The 14,879-nt window shown below is 50.9% G+C and overlaps 1 protein-coding gene across 2 annotated transcripts in view; it reads right to left on the reverse strand.

Moving 5' to 3' along the window:
- Positions 1-2,022: 2,022 nt before the first annotated feature.
- VAC14 (VAC14 component of PIKFYVE complex) overlaps positions 2,023-14,879 on the reverse strand; it is a 209,289-nt gene continuing 196,432 nt past the window's right edge. For both annotated transcript variants that reach the window (XM_068260029.1, XM_068260028.1), the window contains exons 18-19: positions 9,673-9,823; positions 2,023-3,694 (exon numbers count right to left, since the gene is read on the reverse strand). In XM_068260029.1, the coding sequence (XP_068116130.1) occupies positions 3,538-3,694; positions 9,673-9,823 (308 nt within the window). In that variant the 3' untranslated portion in view covers positions 2,023-3,537. The remainder of the gene's footprint in view (positions 3,695-9,672; positions 9,824-14,879) is intronic.

Raw genomic sequence — 14,879 nt, forward strand, 5'->3', positions numbered from 1 at the left:
ACACCAAGCATTGCTTTCTAGTAGGAGGGCTTTCCGGTTTCTTATCCCCCCCTATACCAGTGATGGCTAACCTTGGCACTCCAGCTGTGGTGGAACTACAAGTCCCATGAGGCATTGCAATACTCTGACAGCTCTAAGCATAACTCGGGGAGGCAGAGGCATGATGGGATTTGTAGTTTTGTCACAGCTGGAGTGCCAAGGTTAGCCATCACTGGCCTATACTGTCCTAGTGGTTTGGGTATTCTCTCAAACTCTTAGTAAAAGTGTTCATTTGTTTTTGTTTTAAATATGTGAAAAACAAAGTGGTCCTGCCGTGCGGTTTCCACTAAAGGTAACCCCGGTGTATTTTGCCATCATATAGTCTCCATATCAAATAATCTGCTATAACCTGTTCCAAACAAAAGACTCAGCAGACTCAGCTTCAGCATCTTTGTTTTCTTTCCACAGGATTTTCAGGTTGGTGTAAACATAACTTGCAGGGTGAGGGGTCTGGGAACTTGCAGGGTGAGGGGTCTGGGAAGTGGACACTGTAAACAATAGCAATTGGGTAACAAATGGGGATCGGCTGGACCACAAGAATGCACCTATTGTGCCAGCCCACCAGAGGAAGGGCCAGGAGACAAACAGCAACAAAGCAACAAACACAAAGCACCCAGACTTGTATGGACATCGGTAAAATGGTGGCATTTTAAAAAGGTATGGATGTAAACATTGTCCCCTCTTCACATTCTGTGCCTTTCGGAATGCTTTGGAAGCACTTGAGTCCCCCTAGCGCTTTCCAAGACGGGTGCATCCATATTGCGTGTGCGCAGCGTGGACTTGCTTGTCTTTGGAAGTTCTCGGGGTTGTGAGTACTTCCAACGCACTCAGAGGAGTCCCAGAGGTGTATTCCGACATTCTAGTTATATTCTGTCACCACGGGGACATCGGTGGAATGAGGGGACGTCGAGAGGACCAGAAAGGCCTTCCAAGTATCTAAGTCTTTATCTCAGTTCAGGTTCTCTTTAAAGATGCTGCTGCTCTACTGTAGGGGGACAGATGCTGCTGCTCTCCTGTAGGGGGACAGATGCTGCTGCTCTCCTGTAGGGGGACAGATGCTGCTGCTCTCCTGTAGGGGGACAGATGCTGCTGCTCTCCTGTAGGGGGACAGATGCTGCTGCTCTCTTGTAGGGGGACAGATGCTGCTGCTCTCCTGTAGGGGGACAGATGCTGCTGCTCTCCTGTAGGGGGACAGATGCTGCTGCTCTCCTGTAGGGGGACAGATGCTGCTGCTCTCCTGTAGGGGGACAGATGCTGCTGCTCTCCTGTAGGGGGACAGATGCTGCTGCTCTCCTGTAGGGGGACAGATGCTGCTGCTCTCCTGTAGGGGGACAGATGCTGCTGCTCTCCTGTAGGGGGACAGATGCTGCTGCTCTCCTGTAGGGGGACAGATGCTGCTGCTCTCCTGTAGGGGGACAGATGCTGCTGCTCTCCTGTAGGGGGACAGATGCTGCTGCTCTCCTGTAGGGGGACAGATGCTGCTGCTCTCCTGTAGGGGGACAGATGCTGCTGCTCTCCTGTAGGGGGACAGATGCTGCTGCTCTCCTGTAGGGGGACAGATGCTGCTGCTCTCCTGTAGGGGGACAGATGCTGCTGCTCTCCTGTAGGGGGACAGATGCTGCTGCTCTCCTGTAGGGGGACAGATGCTGCTGCTCTCCTGTAGGGGGACAGATGCTGCTGCTCTCCTGTAGGGGGACAGATGCTGCTGCTCTCCTGTAGGGGGACAGATGCTGCTGCTCTCCTGTAGGGGGACAGATGCTGCTGCTCTCCTGTAGGGGGACAGATGCTGCTGCTCTCCTGTAGGGGGACAGATGCTGCTGCTCTCCTGTAGGGGGACAGATGCTGCTGCTCTCCTGTAGGGGGACAGATGCTGCTGCTCTCCTGTAGGGGGACAGATGCTGCTGCTCTCCTGTAGGGGGACAGATGCTGCTGCTCTCCTGTAGGGGGACAGATGCTGCTGCTCTCCTGTAGGGGGACAGATGCTGCTGCTCTCCTGTAGGGGGACAGATGCTGCTGCTCTCCTGTAGGGGGACAGATGCTGCTGCTCTCCTGTAGGGGGACAGATGCTGCTGCTCTCCTGTAGGGGGACAGATGATGCCTTCTGTGCGCTGTGACCACACGTGACTTGGGCTGGTGTCACCGTGCAACAACCAATATGACAATGCCCTAAACAGCAACAAACGCTCAAGAGTGGCCATACTAAGAAAGAAAAAGACGGGGTAGTTGTGATAGTGGTTTCTTGTGACAGCTGATGCTTCCATACGTTGCTCAGGAATGGTTGCCAGTTCCAGGCCATGCAAGTTGCTATGAAAATATAAACATATTATTCACTTATAGAACATGATAAAGGCGTCTGAGGCTCTCTCGTGCAGCTGTACACCTTGAACAGAAAAGAATCCTGCAGAGGATCATCATCGCTGTAACAGCAAATGGACTAATCCCAGCTTTGTACATGCAACTGTCCTTCATGTGCACAGTTCAAAGGGAACAAAAAACCTCCTTCATAGCTCCTGGCATCACTGCTGTCTGTTGGTTTTCCAGAACCACCGAACTTGTGCAAGGTGTTTCTAAAAGCAAGTATCTGTCCAAGCCGTTGTCTGTACACAGGGCTGTACCAACCATGCTACATAAAACAAGACTGTACAGTACTCCATCCTGTATCAGCAGAGCAGTTTGCAGTATGACAGTCCCAGCTAAAAATGTTTTACTAAAGGATAGAAGACTCCAGGAGGTGATGCTGAGGAGTAGGGACTTCCCAGAAGAGTCCCAGGAGGACAGAAGGCTCCAGGAGGTGCTGAAGGAGGATAGGAGCCTCCTAGAGGAGGCATTGGAGGACAGGCAGTATCTCAGAGGTATTACTGAAGGATATGGGCCTCCAAGAAGAGTCACGGGAGGACAGGAGCCTCCTAGAGGAGATAAGGGAGGACAGGCAGTATCTCAGGTATTCCTGAAGGATATGGACCTCCAAAAAGAGCCACAGGAGGACAGAAGGCTCCTGAAGCACAGGAGACTTAAGGGAAAAAGTGAAATGCATGGTCCTCCAGCAGTGTAGCTGAAGAATGGGGGCCTTTGAGAAGAGATACTGGAGGACAGAAGGCTCCTGAAGCAGCTGAAGGATAGGAGTCTCCTAGAGAAGACACTGGAGGACAAGTAGTCTCTCGGAGGTGTAAACTGAGGGATATGGCCCTCCAATAAGAGACACTAGAGGACAGAAGTCTCCTGGAGGGGAGTATGAGCCTCTCAGAGAAGACCGCAGAGGACAGAAATCTTCAGAAGGTATCACTGAAGGATAGGAACCTCCAGGGGGCGACACAGAACTCTTTCACAGGTAGCGATGTAGGCCAGAAACCTCAGAGATGGAACTCAGCTGTTTCCAAGGGGTTACAACTGAGACAACAGAAGCCTCTGTGGGGTGGAAAGACCATGTGAGCCTCCCATCATACACACAGCACGGTATGAGGCACGTGGATCCAGGCGTTGGCACGATGAAAGGTTGGATCATTGTACCAGGCGTCGGTCCATCATGTCGCCTGCCCTCTGATGTCTCACTTCCAGGTGTTTGTTCTGAACCTTCTCAAAGTGTTGCAGGAGCTCATCGTAGTCTATGCTCACGGAACTGTCCTTGGAGGCTGGCAGGGCTGTCTTCTCACTGTCCCTGCAGAGACAAGAGAAACCATTGAGACATAGGAGCTATTCACAGCTACAGATAGTCAATAACATGCTAATAATTACAACAGGCATGCAAATTGTATGCAGCATGGAACTGGGACAAACCAAATCGACCGGAAGCTCATCTGATTGGTCCAATTCCAATCTACAATAATTTTCATGCAAGTTGAGATTACGGCACTAGTCTAGTTTAGGAGACCCAGCAGGAAACAGTTCTCCAATCACAGCTCCCTCTACAGCACGAAGCGATGTGATTGGCCGACTAGTGTGGGTGGAGTTTACAACAACCTATCTGACACCTAGCAGTTGGAGAGGGTGCTGTGCACCCCATCATGTTAGTGGAATTTCCCAATGAGGTTTCCTGCTGGGGTCCATTATCTGGACTGGTGACAAAATGACTGGCATCTTATAGACCATCAGCGATTCCCGACACACAAGCAGAAAATAAACCAAACTATTTCACGACGTTTAAACAAGAGTCGAGAATACATAAAAATAACCAAACTAAACTCCAGTGATCTGAACTCTCTCCAGTTGTCCACCACCCGCTCTCCTGCCTGGACCGTTTGCCTGTTTACAAAGCCTTATTCACAAGTGAATTACTGTACATCGGACAATGTATTTATCTCACAGGAGGATAACTAGTAAAGAGGATTGAATAGACACCTGCCGGTGAGCTCGAATCAGGAAAACGGGTGCAGGAGCCCTTGCTGAAGAAAAGGGGTGCCACTGTAGGTGCCCATTATAAAGCAGCGATTTGTGTCAGAGCTGGGAAATGTGAGCGCACAGCGGGGGCCGCCATTGGGAGCCTCAATCTACCTACTTTGCTGCAAACTGCGGCTTTTAGAATGGGCATTTGTGGCAAAGAAGGTAAATTTCGGCGTTCGGATAGAGCGCCCGCTATGCAATGCCACTATTGGCAGATCCGCATCTCTCACCACCTGCCATTCTATAGGACGCCTCAATTTCCCTTCTTTTGTCAGCTCTAGCAGCCTTTTTTTTGTGGTATTTTGAATAGTCCATTTCTTAAAGGACACCTGAGGTGAGAGTGATATGGAGGCTGCCATACTTATTTCCTTTTAAAAGAATACCAGTTGCCTGGCAGTCCTACTGATTATTCTGGCATCAGTAGTGTCTAAATCACACACCTGAAACAAGCATGCAGCTAATCCAGTCAGACTCAAGTCAGAAACTCCTGATCTGCTGCATGCTTGTTCAGGGGCTGTGGGTAAGAGTAATATGCCTGGTACACTGAGATTTCCTGGCAGATTTACTGCCAGATCAATTATTTCCAACATGTCTGATTAAATCTCTGATCGTTTTTCCACAGAAGTGATGGGAAAATCGATTGAAAGTCAGATCAGCCATGTGGTAATAATCGATCTGGCAGTAAATGTGCCAGAACATCTCATTGTGTGTGCCAGTCAGAGGCAGAGGTTCAACAGGGCAGCCAGGCAATGAGCATTGTTTAAGAGGAAATAACGATGGCAGCCTGCAGGTCCCGCTCCCTGCAGGGATGGTTTAGTAGAGCCAGCGCTGGCAGCCTCCATATTTCCCACACGTCTGTTCTGGTGACCCTGATGACCAGCGGTGTTCAGCTTGGAGGGGCAGAGGACGATAATCGGTCAGATCAGATCAGATGCAATCTGCTGCCGGAAGCTGGTAACAGCTGCTCAATTCAGAGTCAGGACTGGAGGGGGCGTCACATGTCAGGGATCAGAGGGGGTGCAGGGTGACACTTCACTAGTCTCTATAAGTGACTCCCCAGTCCTCAGCAAGGACGCCTCCTTACAGCAAAGCCATATGGGGACATTTACAATAGCTGTGCCATTTACTGTATGTATTTATTTAAGAGGCCCAGTAGTGACATGTAGTAGAATGCAGTAAAGAGGCCCTGTAGTGACATAGCAGAATGCAGTAAAGAGGCCCTGTAGTGACATACAGCAGAATGCAGTAACGAGGCCCTGTAGTGATATATAGCAGAATGCAGTAAAGAGGCCCTGTAGTGACATATAGCAGAATGCAGTAAAGAGGCCCTGTAGTGACATATAGCAGAATGCAGTAAAGAGGCCCTGTAGTGACATATAGCAGAATACAGTAAAGAGGCCCTGTAGTGACATATAGCAGCATGCAGTAAAAAGGCCCTGTAGTGACATGTAGCAGAATGCAGTAAAGAGGCCCTGTAGTGACATGTAGCAGAATGCAGTAAAGAGGCCCTGTAGTGACATATAGCAGAATGCAGTAAAGAGGCCCTGTAGTGACATACAGCAGAATGCAGTAAAGAGGCCCTGTAGTGACATATAGCAGAATGCAGTAAAGAGGCCCTGTAGTGACATACAGCAGAATGCAGTAAAGAGGCCCTGTAGTGACATATAGCAGAATGCAGTAAAGAGGCCCTGTAGTGACATTTAGCAGAATGCAGTAAAGAGGCCCTGTAGTGACATATAGCAGAATGCAGTAAAGAGGCCCTGTAGTGACATATAGCAGAATGCAGTAAAGAGGCCCTGTAGTGACATATAGCAGAATGCAGTAAAGAGGCCCTGTAGTGACATATAGCAGAATGCAGTAAAGAGGCCCTGTAGTGACATATAGCAGAATGCAGTAAAGAGGCCCTGTAGTGACATATAGCAGAATGCAGTAAAGAGGCCCTGTAGTGACATATAGCAGGATGCAGTAAAGAGGCCCTGTAGTGACATATAGCAGAATGCAGTAAAGAGGCCCTGTAGTGACATATAGCAGAATGCAGTAAAGAGTCCCTGTAGTGACATATAGCAGAATGCAGTAAAGAGGCCCTGTAGTGACATATAGCAGAATGCAGTAAAGAGGCCCTGTAGTGACATATAGCAGAATGCAGTAAAGAGGCCCTGTAGTGACATATAGTAGAATGCAGTAAAGAGGCCCTGTAGTGACATATAGCAGAATGCAGTAAAGAGGCACTGTAGTGACATATAGCAGAATGCAGTAAAGAGGCCCTGTAGTGACATAGCAGAATGCAGTAAATTATTCAAAATAGCCACTGTTAAAGAAAACCGGTAACTTTAAAAACCTCCCCTGGGGGGTACTCACCTCGGCAGGGGAAAGCCTCCGGATCCTATCGAGGCTTCCCCTGTCCTCCTGTGTCCCACGGCGGTCTCGCTGTGCCCCTCCGAACAGCGGGGATGTAAATATTTACCTTCCCAGCTCCAGCGCAGGCGCAGTATCGGCTCTCCGCTCGGAGATAGGCGGAAATAGCTGATCGCTGTCGGCCCGCTCTACTGTGCAGGTGCAAGTCTCCTGCGCCTGCAAGTCTCCTGCGTAGTAGAGAGGACCCAGCAGAGATCGGCTATTTCCGCCTATCTCTGTGCTGAGAGCCGCAGCAGCGCCACCCGCTGGAGCCGGGAAGGTAAATATATCCAGCCTTGTCAGCCTAGGATTGCGGGACACTTCGGGGGAGCCAGTGCTGAACTACCTGCAGCTACAGGGGAGGGGGAAGCCTCATTGGGACCCTGAGACTTCCCCCTCCCGAGGTGAGTACCCCCCAGGGGACTTTTTTTTGTTACAGGTTCTCTTTAAGGTGATTTTCCTGCTTTCAGCATCAGAAACTCTTCCTATAGCTACAGTGATGTGAAAAACTATTTGCCCCCTTCCTGATTTCTTATTCTTTTGCATGTTTTTCACACTTAAATGTTTCTGCTCATCAAAAACCGTTAACTATTAGTCAAAGATAACATAATTGTACACAAAATGCAGTTTTAAATGATGGTTTTTATTATTTAGTGAGAAAAAAAACTCCAAATCTACATGGCCCTGTGTGAGAAAGTGATTGCCCCCCTTGTTAAAAAAATAACTTAACTGTGGTTTATCACACCTGAGTTCAATTTCTGCAGTCACCCCCAGGCCTGATTACTGCCACACCTGTTTCAATCCATAAATCACTTAAAGAGAATCTGTAACGTTAAAACGTCCCCTGGGGGGTACTCACCTCGGATGGGGGAAGCCTCAGGATCCTAATGAGGCTTCCCACGCCGTCTGCCGTCCCTCGGGGGTCTCGCTGTAGCCCTCCGTACAGCGGTGACGTAATATTTACCTTTGCAGGCTCCTGCGCAGGCGCTCTGGCTGCTTTCGTTCCGAAGAAGGCGGAAATACCCGATCTCAGTCGGGTCCGCTCTACTGCGCAGGCGCAAGTCTCCGGCGCCTGCGCAGTAGAGCGGACCCGACTGAGATCGGGTATTTCCGCCTCCTTCGGAGCGAAAGCAGCCACAGCGCCCCCGCTGGAGCCTGCAAAGGTAAATATTGAATTGAACAGTCGGCACAGTCGCCGGCTGTTCGGAGGGCTGCAGCGAGACCTCCGTGGGACAGAGGACGGCGTGGGAAGCCTCATTAGGATCCTGAGGCTTCCCCCACCCGAGGTGAGTACCCCCCAGGGGATCTTTTTGTCGTTACAGAGTCTCTTTAAATAGGGGCTATCTGACACAGAGAAGTAGACCAAAAGCACCTCAAAAGCTAGACATCATGCCAAGATCCAAAGAAATTCAGGAACAAATGAAAACAAAAGTACTGTAATTGAGATCTATCAGTCTGGTAAAGGTTATAAAGCCATTTCTAAAGCTTTGGGACTCCAGCGAACCACAGTGAGAGCCATTATCCACAAATGGCAAAAACATGGAACAGTGATGAACCTTCCCAGGAGTGGCTGGCCGACCAAAATTACCCCAAGAGCGCGGAGAAAACTCACCCGAGAGGCCATAAAAGACCCCAGGACAACATCTAAAGAACTGCAGGCCTCACTTGCCTCAATGAAGGTCAGTGTTCACGACTCCACCATAAGAAAAAGACTGGGCAAAAACGGCCTGCATGGCAGATATCCAAGGCGCAAACCACTTTTAAGCAAAAAGAACATTAAGGCTCGTCTCAATTTTGCTAAAAAAACATCTCAATGATTGGCAAGAGTTTTGGGAAAATACCTTGTGGACCGCCGAGACAAAAGTTGAACTTTTTGGAAGGTGCGTGTCCCGTTACATCTGGCGTAGAAGTAACACAGCATTTCAGCAAAAGAACATCATACCAACAGTAAAATATGGTGGTGGTAGTGTGATGGTCTGGGGTTGTTTTGCTGCTTTAGGACCTGGAAGGCTTGCTGTGATAGATGGAACCATGAATTCTACTGTCTACCAAAAAATCCTGAAGGAGAATGTCCGGCCATCTGTTTGTCAACTCAAGCTGAAGCGATCTGGGTGCTGCAGCAGGACAATGACCCAAAACACACCAGCAAATCCACCTCTGAATGGCTGAAGAAAAACAAAATGAAGACTTTGGAGTGGCCTAGTCAAAGTCCTGACCTGAATCCTATTGAGATGTTGTGGCATGACCTTAAAAAGGCGGTTCATGCTAGAAAACCCTCAAATAAAGCTGAATTACAACAATTCTGCAAAGATGAGTGGGCCAAAATTCCTCCAGAGCGCTGTAAAAGACTCGTTGCAAGTTATTGCAAACACTTGATTGCAGTTATTGCTGCTAAGGGTGGCCCAACCAGTTATTAGGTTCAGGGGGTAATTTCTTTTTCACACAGGGCCATGTAGGTTTTGAGGTTTTTTTCTCACTAAATAATAAAAAACATCATTTAAAACTGCATTTTGTGTTCAATTATGTTATCTTTGACTAATAGTTAATGATTTTTGATGAGCAGAAACATTTAAGTGTGACAAACATGCAAAAGAATAAGAAATCAGGAAGGGGGCAAATAGTTTTTCACACCACTGTATATATTGCTGTATGTGGATATATAAACCCCACCCTCCTTGTGATGTCTAACTGTGCAGAATCCCTCCACCCCTGAGCATTCTGGGATACCAGGTATATTCTCTACTGACTGCCAGCCTTACCTTGTCCTCATTAGCTGTGGGTTGGGGACACACTGTAGCCCCGCCCCCCAGTGATGCTTAGCCTAGGCTGTTTAGCTATGTGGAAGAGCAGCTCAGCACTTACCTTGTCCTCATTAGCTGTGGGTTGGGGACACACTGTAGCCGGTGGGACAGCAGCTGGAAGGCGCTGCTCTGTGGTAGTAGCATTAGTAGTCCATACAGGGCTTTGATCAGGTAGGGGTGGTTCTCCACATCCAGGAGCTGCAGGCGGAGGTCTGTGGGAGATAAAACAGGATGAGCTCTGCACTGCCTCCATCCACCACTAGAGGGTTACCTCTCCCCATCCAACACTAGAGCTCTGCACTGCCTCCATCCACCACTAGAGGGTTACCTCTCCCCATCCACCACTAGAGCTCTGCACTGCCTCCATCCACCACTAGAGGGTTACCTCTCCCCATCCAACACTAGAGCTCTGCACTGCCTCCATCCACCACTAGAGGGTTACCTCTCCCCATCCACCACTAGAGCTCTGCACTGCCTCCATCCACCACTAGAGGGTTACCTCTCCCCATCCACCACTAGAGCTCTGCACTGCCTCCATCCACCACTAGAGGGTTACCTCTCCCCATCCAACACTAGAGCTCTGCACTGCTGCCATCCACCACTAGAGAGTTACCTCTCCCCATCCAACACTAGAGCTCTGCACTGCCTCCATCCACCACTAGAGGGTTCCCTTTCCCCATCCAACACTAGAGCTCTGCACTGCCTCCATCCACCACTAGAGGGTTACCTCTCCACATATAATAATAGCCATATACTACAATGGTATGAGTTCAGCCAATGATTGCTCCCCAGTCAGACACCAGTCAGGGAGCAGCAGTCATTGTTCTGCCTGGCACCCGGGGCTGCAGAGTCAGTACAAAAATCATCCGACTGACTCCACAGCCCTGCTGGCACCGCTCCATGTCAGGGGGAATCACGCTGATTGAGTAGCTGCCGTCACTAGCTGTGTACCAAGTGATGCCGTGTACAAGGCCTAGCAATCTGCCGGCGCCCCCTATCAGTGAGCCAATCAACATTCAATCAACACATCAGATAACTTGGCGGCCGATCGACCATCTAATTCCATAATTATCAAAATGGGTGCTGCTACAAGCATGCCAATCAACAATTCAACCAACTTTGGCCCGAAATTGGTTAATGTATTGATTGAACATGGTCAGAAATTTCAAGTCGACGTGGTCGATCCGGGATGAGCAACAGAACCCCTGTGCCTGTCCCCCCCTTAATATAAATTTGCCCTCCCTCTGCGCCTGCATACAGTGACACAGGGTGACCGTGTACAGTGACAGGGGGCCGGACACTGATGTGCCGTGTGTGTGACCTGACGTGTCTTTGTGCTCGGAGTCTAGCTCTGTACAGTGACACATGGTGACCGTGTACAGTGACAGGGGGCCGGACACTCTGATCTGCCATGTGTGTGACCTGACGTGTCTTTGTGCTCGCAGTCTAGCTCTGTACAGTGACACAGGGTGACCACATACAGTGACAGGGGGCCGGACACTGATGTGCCGTGTGTGTGACCTGACGTGTCTTTGTGCTCGCAGTCTAGCTCTGTACAGTGACACAGGGTGACCACATACAGTGACAGGGGGCCGGACACTCTGATCTGCCATGTGTGTGACCTGACGTGTCTTTGTACTCCGAGTCTAGCTCTGCACAGTGACACAGGGTGACCATATACAGTGACAGGGGGCCGGACACTCTGATCTGCCGTGTGTATGACCTGACGTGTCTTTGTGCTCCGAGTCTAGCTCTGTACAGTGACAGGGGGCCGGACACTCTGATGTGCCGTGTGTATGACCTGACGTGTCTTTGTGCTCGGAGTCTAGCTCTGTACAGTGACACAGGGTGACCATATACAGTGACAGGGGGCCGGACACTGATCTGCCGTGTGTGTGACCTGACGTGTCTTTGTGCTCGGAGTCTAGCTCTGTACAGTGACACAGGGTGACCATATACAGTGACAGGGGGCCGGACACTCTGATCTGCCGTGTGTGTGACCTGACGTGTCTTTGTACTCGGAGTCTAGCTCTGTACAGTGACACAGGGTGACCATATACAGTGACAGGGGGCCGGAAACCCTGATCTGCCATGTGTATGACCTGACGTGTCTTTGTGCTCGCAGTCTAGCTCTGTACAGTGACACAGGGTGACCACATACAGTGACAGGGGGCCGGACACTCTGATCTGCCGTGTGTGTGACCTGACGTGTCTTTGTGCTCCGAGTCTAGCTCTGTACAGTGACACATGGTGACCGTGTACAGTGACAGGGGGCCGGACACTCTGATCTGCCGTGTGTGTGACCTGACGTGTCTTTGTGCTCCGAGTCTAGCTCTGCACAGTGACACAGGGTGACCATATACAGTGACAGGGGGCCGGAAACCCTGATCTGCCATGTGTATGACCTGACGTGTCTTTGTGCTCGGAGTCTAGCACTGTACAGTGACACACGGTGACCACATACAGTGACAGGGGGCCGGACACTCTGATCTGCCGTGTGTATGACCTGACGTGTCTTTGCTCCGAGTCTAGCTCTGTACAGTGACACAGGGTGACCGTGTACAGTGACAGGGGGCCGGACACTGATGTGCCGTGTGTGTGACCTGACGTGTCTTTGTACTCCGAGTCTAGCTCTGCACAGTGACACAGGGTGACCATATACAGTGACAGGGGGCCGGAAACCCTGATCTGCCATGTGTATGACCTGACGTGTCTTTGTGCTCGCAGTCTAGCTCTGTACAGTGACACAGGGTGACCACATACAGTGACAGGGGGCCGGACACTCTGATCTGCCGTGTGTATGACCTGACGTGTCTTTGTACTCGGAGTCTAGCTCTGTACAGTGACACAGGGTGACCATATACAGTGACAGGGGGCCGGACACTCTGATCTGCCGTGTGTATGACCTGACGTGTCTTTGTACTCGGAGTCTAGCTCTGTACAGTGACACAGGGTGACCATATACAGTGACAGGGGGCCGGAAACCCTGATCTGCCGTGTGTATGACGTGACGTGTCTTTGTGCTCGCAGTCTAGCTCTGTACAGTGACACAGGGTGACCACATACAGTGACAGGGGGCCGGACACTCTGATCTGCCATGTGTGTGACCTGACGTGTCTTTGTGCTCGGAGTCTAGCTCTGTACAGTGACACAGGGTGACCACATACAGTGACAGGGGGCCGGACACTCTGATCTGCCGTGTGTATGACCTGACGTGTCTTTGTACTCGGAGTCTAGCTCTGTACAGTGACACAGGGTGACCATATACAGTGACAGGGGGCCGGAAACCCTGATCTGCCATGTGTATGACGTGACGTGTCTTTGTGCTCGCAGTCTAGCTCTGTACAGTGACACAGGGTGACCACATACAGTGACAGGGGGCCGGACACTCTGATCTGCCGTGTGTATGACGTGACGTGTCTTTGTGCTCGGAGTCTAGCTCTGTACAGTGACACAGGGTGACCACATACAGTGACGGGGGGCCGGACACTCTGATCTGCTGTGTGTGTGACCTGACGTGTCTTTGTGCTCCGAGTCTAGCTCTGTACAGTGACACAGGGTGACCACATACAGTGACAGGGGGCCGGACACTCTGATCTGCTGTGTGTGTGACCTGACGTGTCTTTGTACTCGGAGTCTAGCTCTGTACAGTGACACAGGGTGACCACATACAGTGACGGGGGGCCGGACACTCTGATCTGCTGTGTGTGTGACCTGACGTGTCTTTGTGCTCCGAGTCTAGCTCTGTACAGTGACACAGGGTGACCACATACAGTGACAGGGGGCCGGACACTCTGATCTGCTGTGTGTGTGACCTGACGTGTCTTTGTACTCGGAGTCTAGCTCTGTACAGTGACACGGGGTGACCATATACAGTGACAGTGGGCCAGACACCCTGATCTGCCATGTGTGTGACCTGACGTGTCTTTGTGCTCGGAGTCTAGCTCTGTACAGTGACACAGGGTGACCATATACAGTGACAGGGGGCCGGACACCCTGATCTGCCGTGTGTATGACCTGACGTGTCTTTGTGTTTGGAGTCTAGCTCTGCACAGTGACACAGAGTGACCATATACAGTGACAGGGGGCCGGACACTGATCTGCCATGTGTATGACCTGACGTGTCTTTGTGCTCGGAGTCTAGCTCTGTACAGTGACATAGGGTGACCACATACAGTGACAGGGGGCCGGACACTCTGATGTGCCGTGTGTATGACCTGACGTGTCTTTGTGCTCGGAGTCTAGCTCTGTACAGTGACACAGGGTGACCATATACAGTGACAGGGGGCCGGACACTGATCTGCCGTGTGTGTGACCTGACGTGTCTTTGTGCTCGGAGTCTAGCTCTGTACAGTGACACAGGGTGACCATATACAGTGACAGGGGGCCGGACACTCTGATCTGCCGTGTGTGTGACCTGACGTGTCTTTGTGCTCGGAGTCTAGCTCTGTACAGTGACACAGGGTGACCACATACAGTGACAGGGGGCCAGACACTCTGATGTGCCGTGTGTATGACCTGACGTGTCTTTGTGCTCGGAGTCTAGCTCTGTACAGTAACACAGGGTGACCATATAGTGACAGGGGGTCGGACACTGATCTGCCGTGTGTATGACCTGACGTGTCTTTGTGCTCGGAGTCTAGCTCTGTACAGTGACACAGGGTGACCACATACAGTGACGGGGGGCCGGACACTCTGATCTGCTGTGTGTGTGACCTGACGTGTCTTTGTGCTCCGAGTCTAGCTCTGTACAGTGACACAGGGTGACCATATACAGTGACAGTGGGCCAGACACCCTGATCTGCCATGTGTGTGACCTGACGTGTCTTTGTGCTCGGAGTCTAGCTCTGTACAGTGACAGGGGGCCGGACACTGATCTGCCATGTGTATGACCTGACGTGTCTTTGTGCTCGGAGTCTAGCTCTGTACAGTGACATAGGGTGACCACATACAGTGACAGGGGGCCGGACACTCTGATGTGCCGTGTGTATGACCTGACGTGTCTTTGTGCTCGGAGTCTAGCTCTGTACAGTGACACAGGGTGACCATATACAGTGACAGGGGGCCGGACACTGATCTGCCGTGTGTGTGACCTGACGTGTCTTTGTGCTCGGAGTCTAGCTCTGTACAGTGACACAGGGTGACCATATACAGTGACAGGGGGCCGGACACTCTGATGTGCCGTGTGTGTGACCTGACGTGTCTTTGTGCTCGGAGTCTAGCTCTGTACAGTGACAGGGGGCCGGACACTCTGATCTGCCGTGTGTG

Source organism: Hyperolius riggenbachi, chromosome 11, assembly GCF_040937935.1.
Source record: "Hyperolius riggenbachi isolate aHypRig1 chromosome 11, aHypRig1.pri, whole genome shotgun sequence".
Taxonomy (NCBI): domain Eukaryota; kingdom Metazoa; phylum Chordata; class Amphibia; order Anura; family Hyperoliidae; genus Hyperolius; species Hyperolius riggenbachi.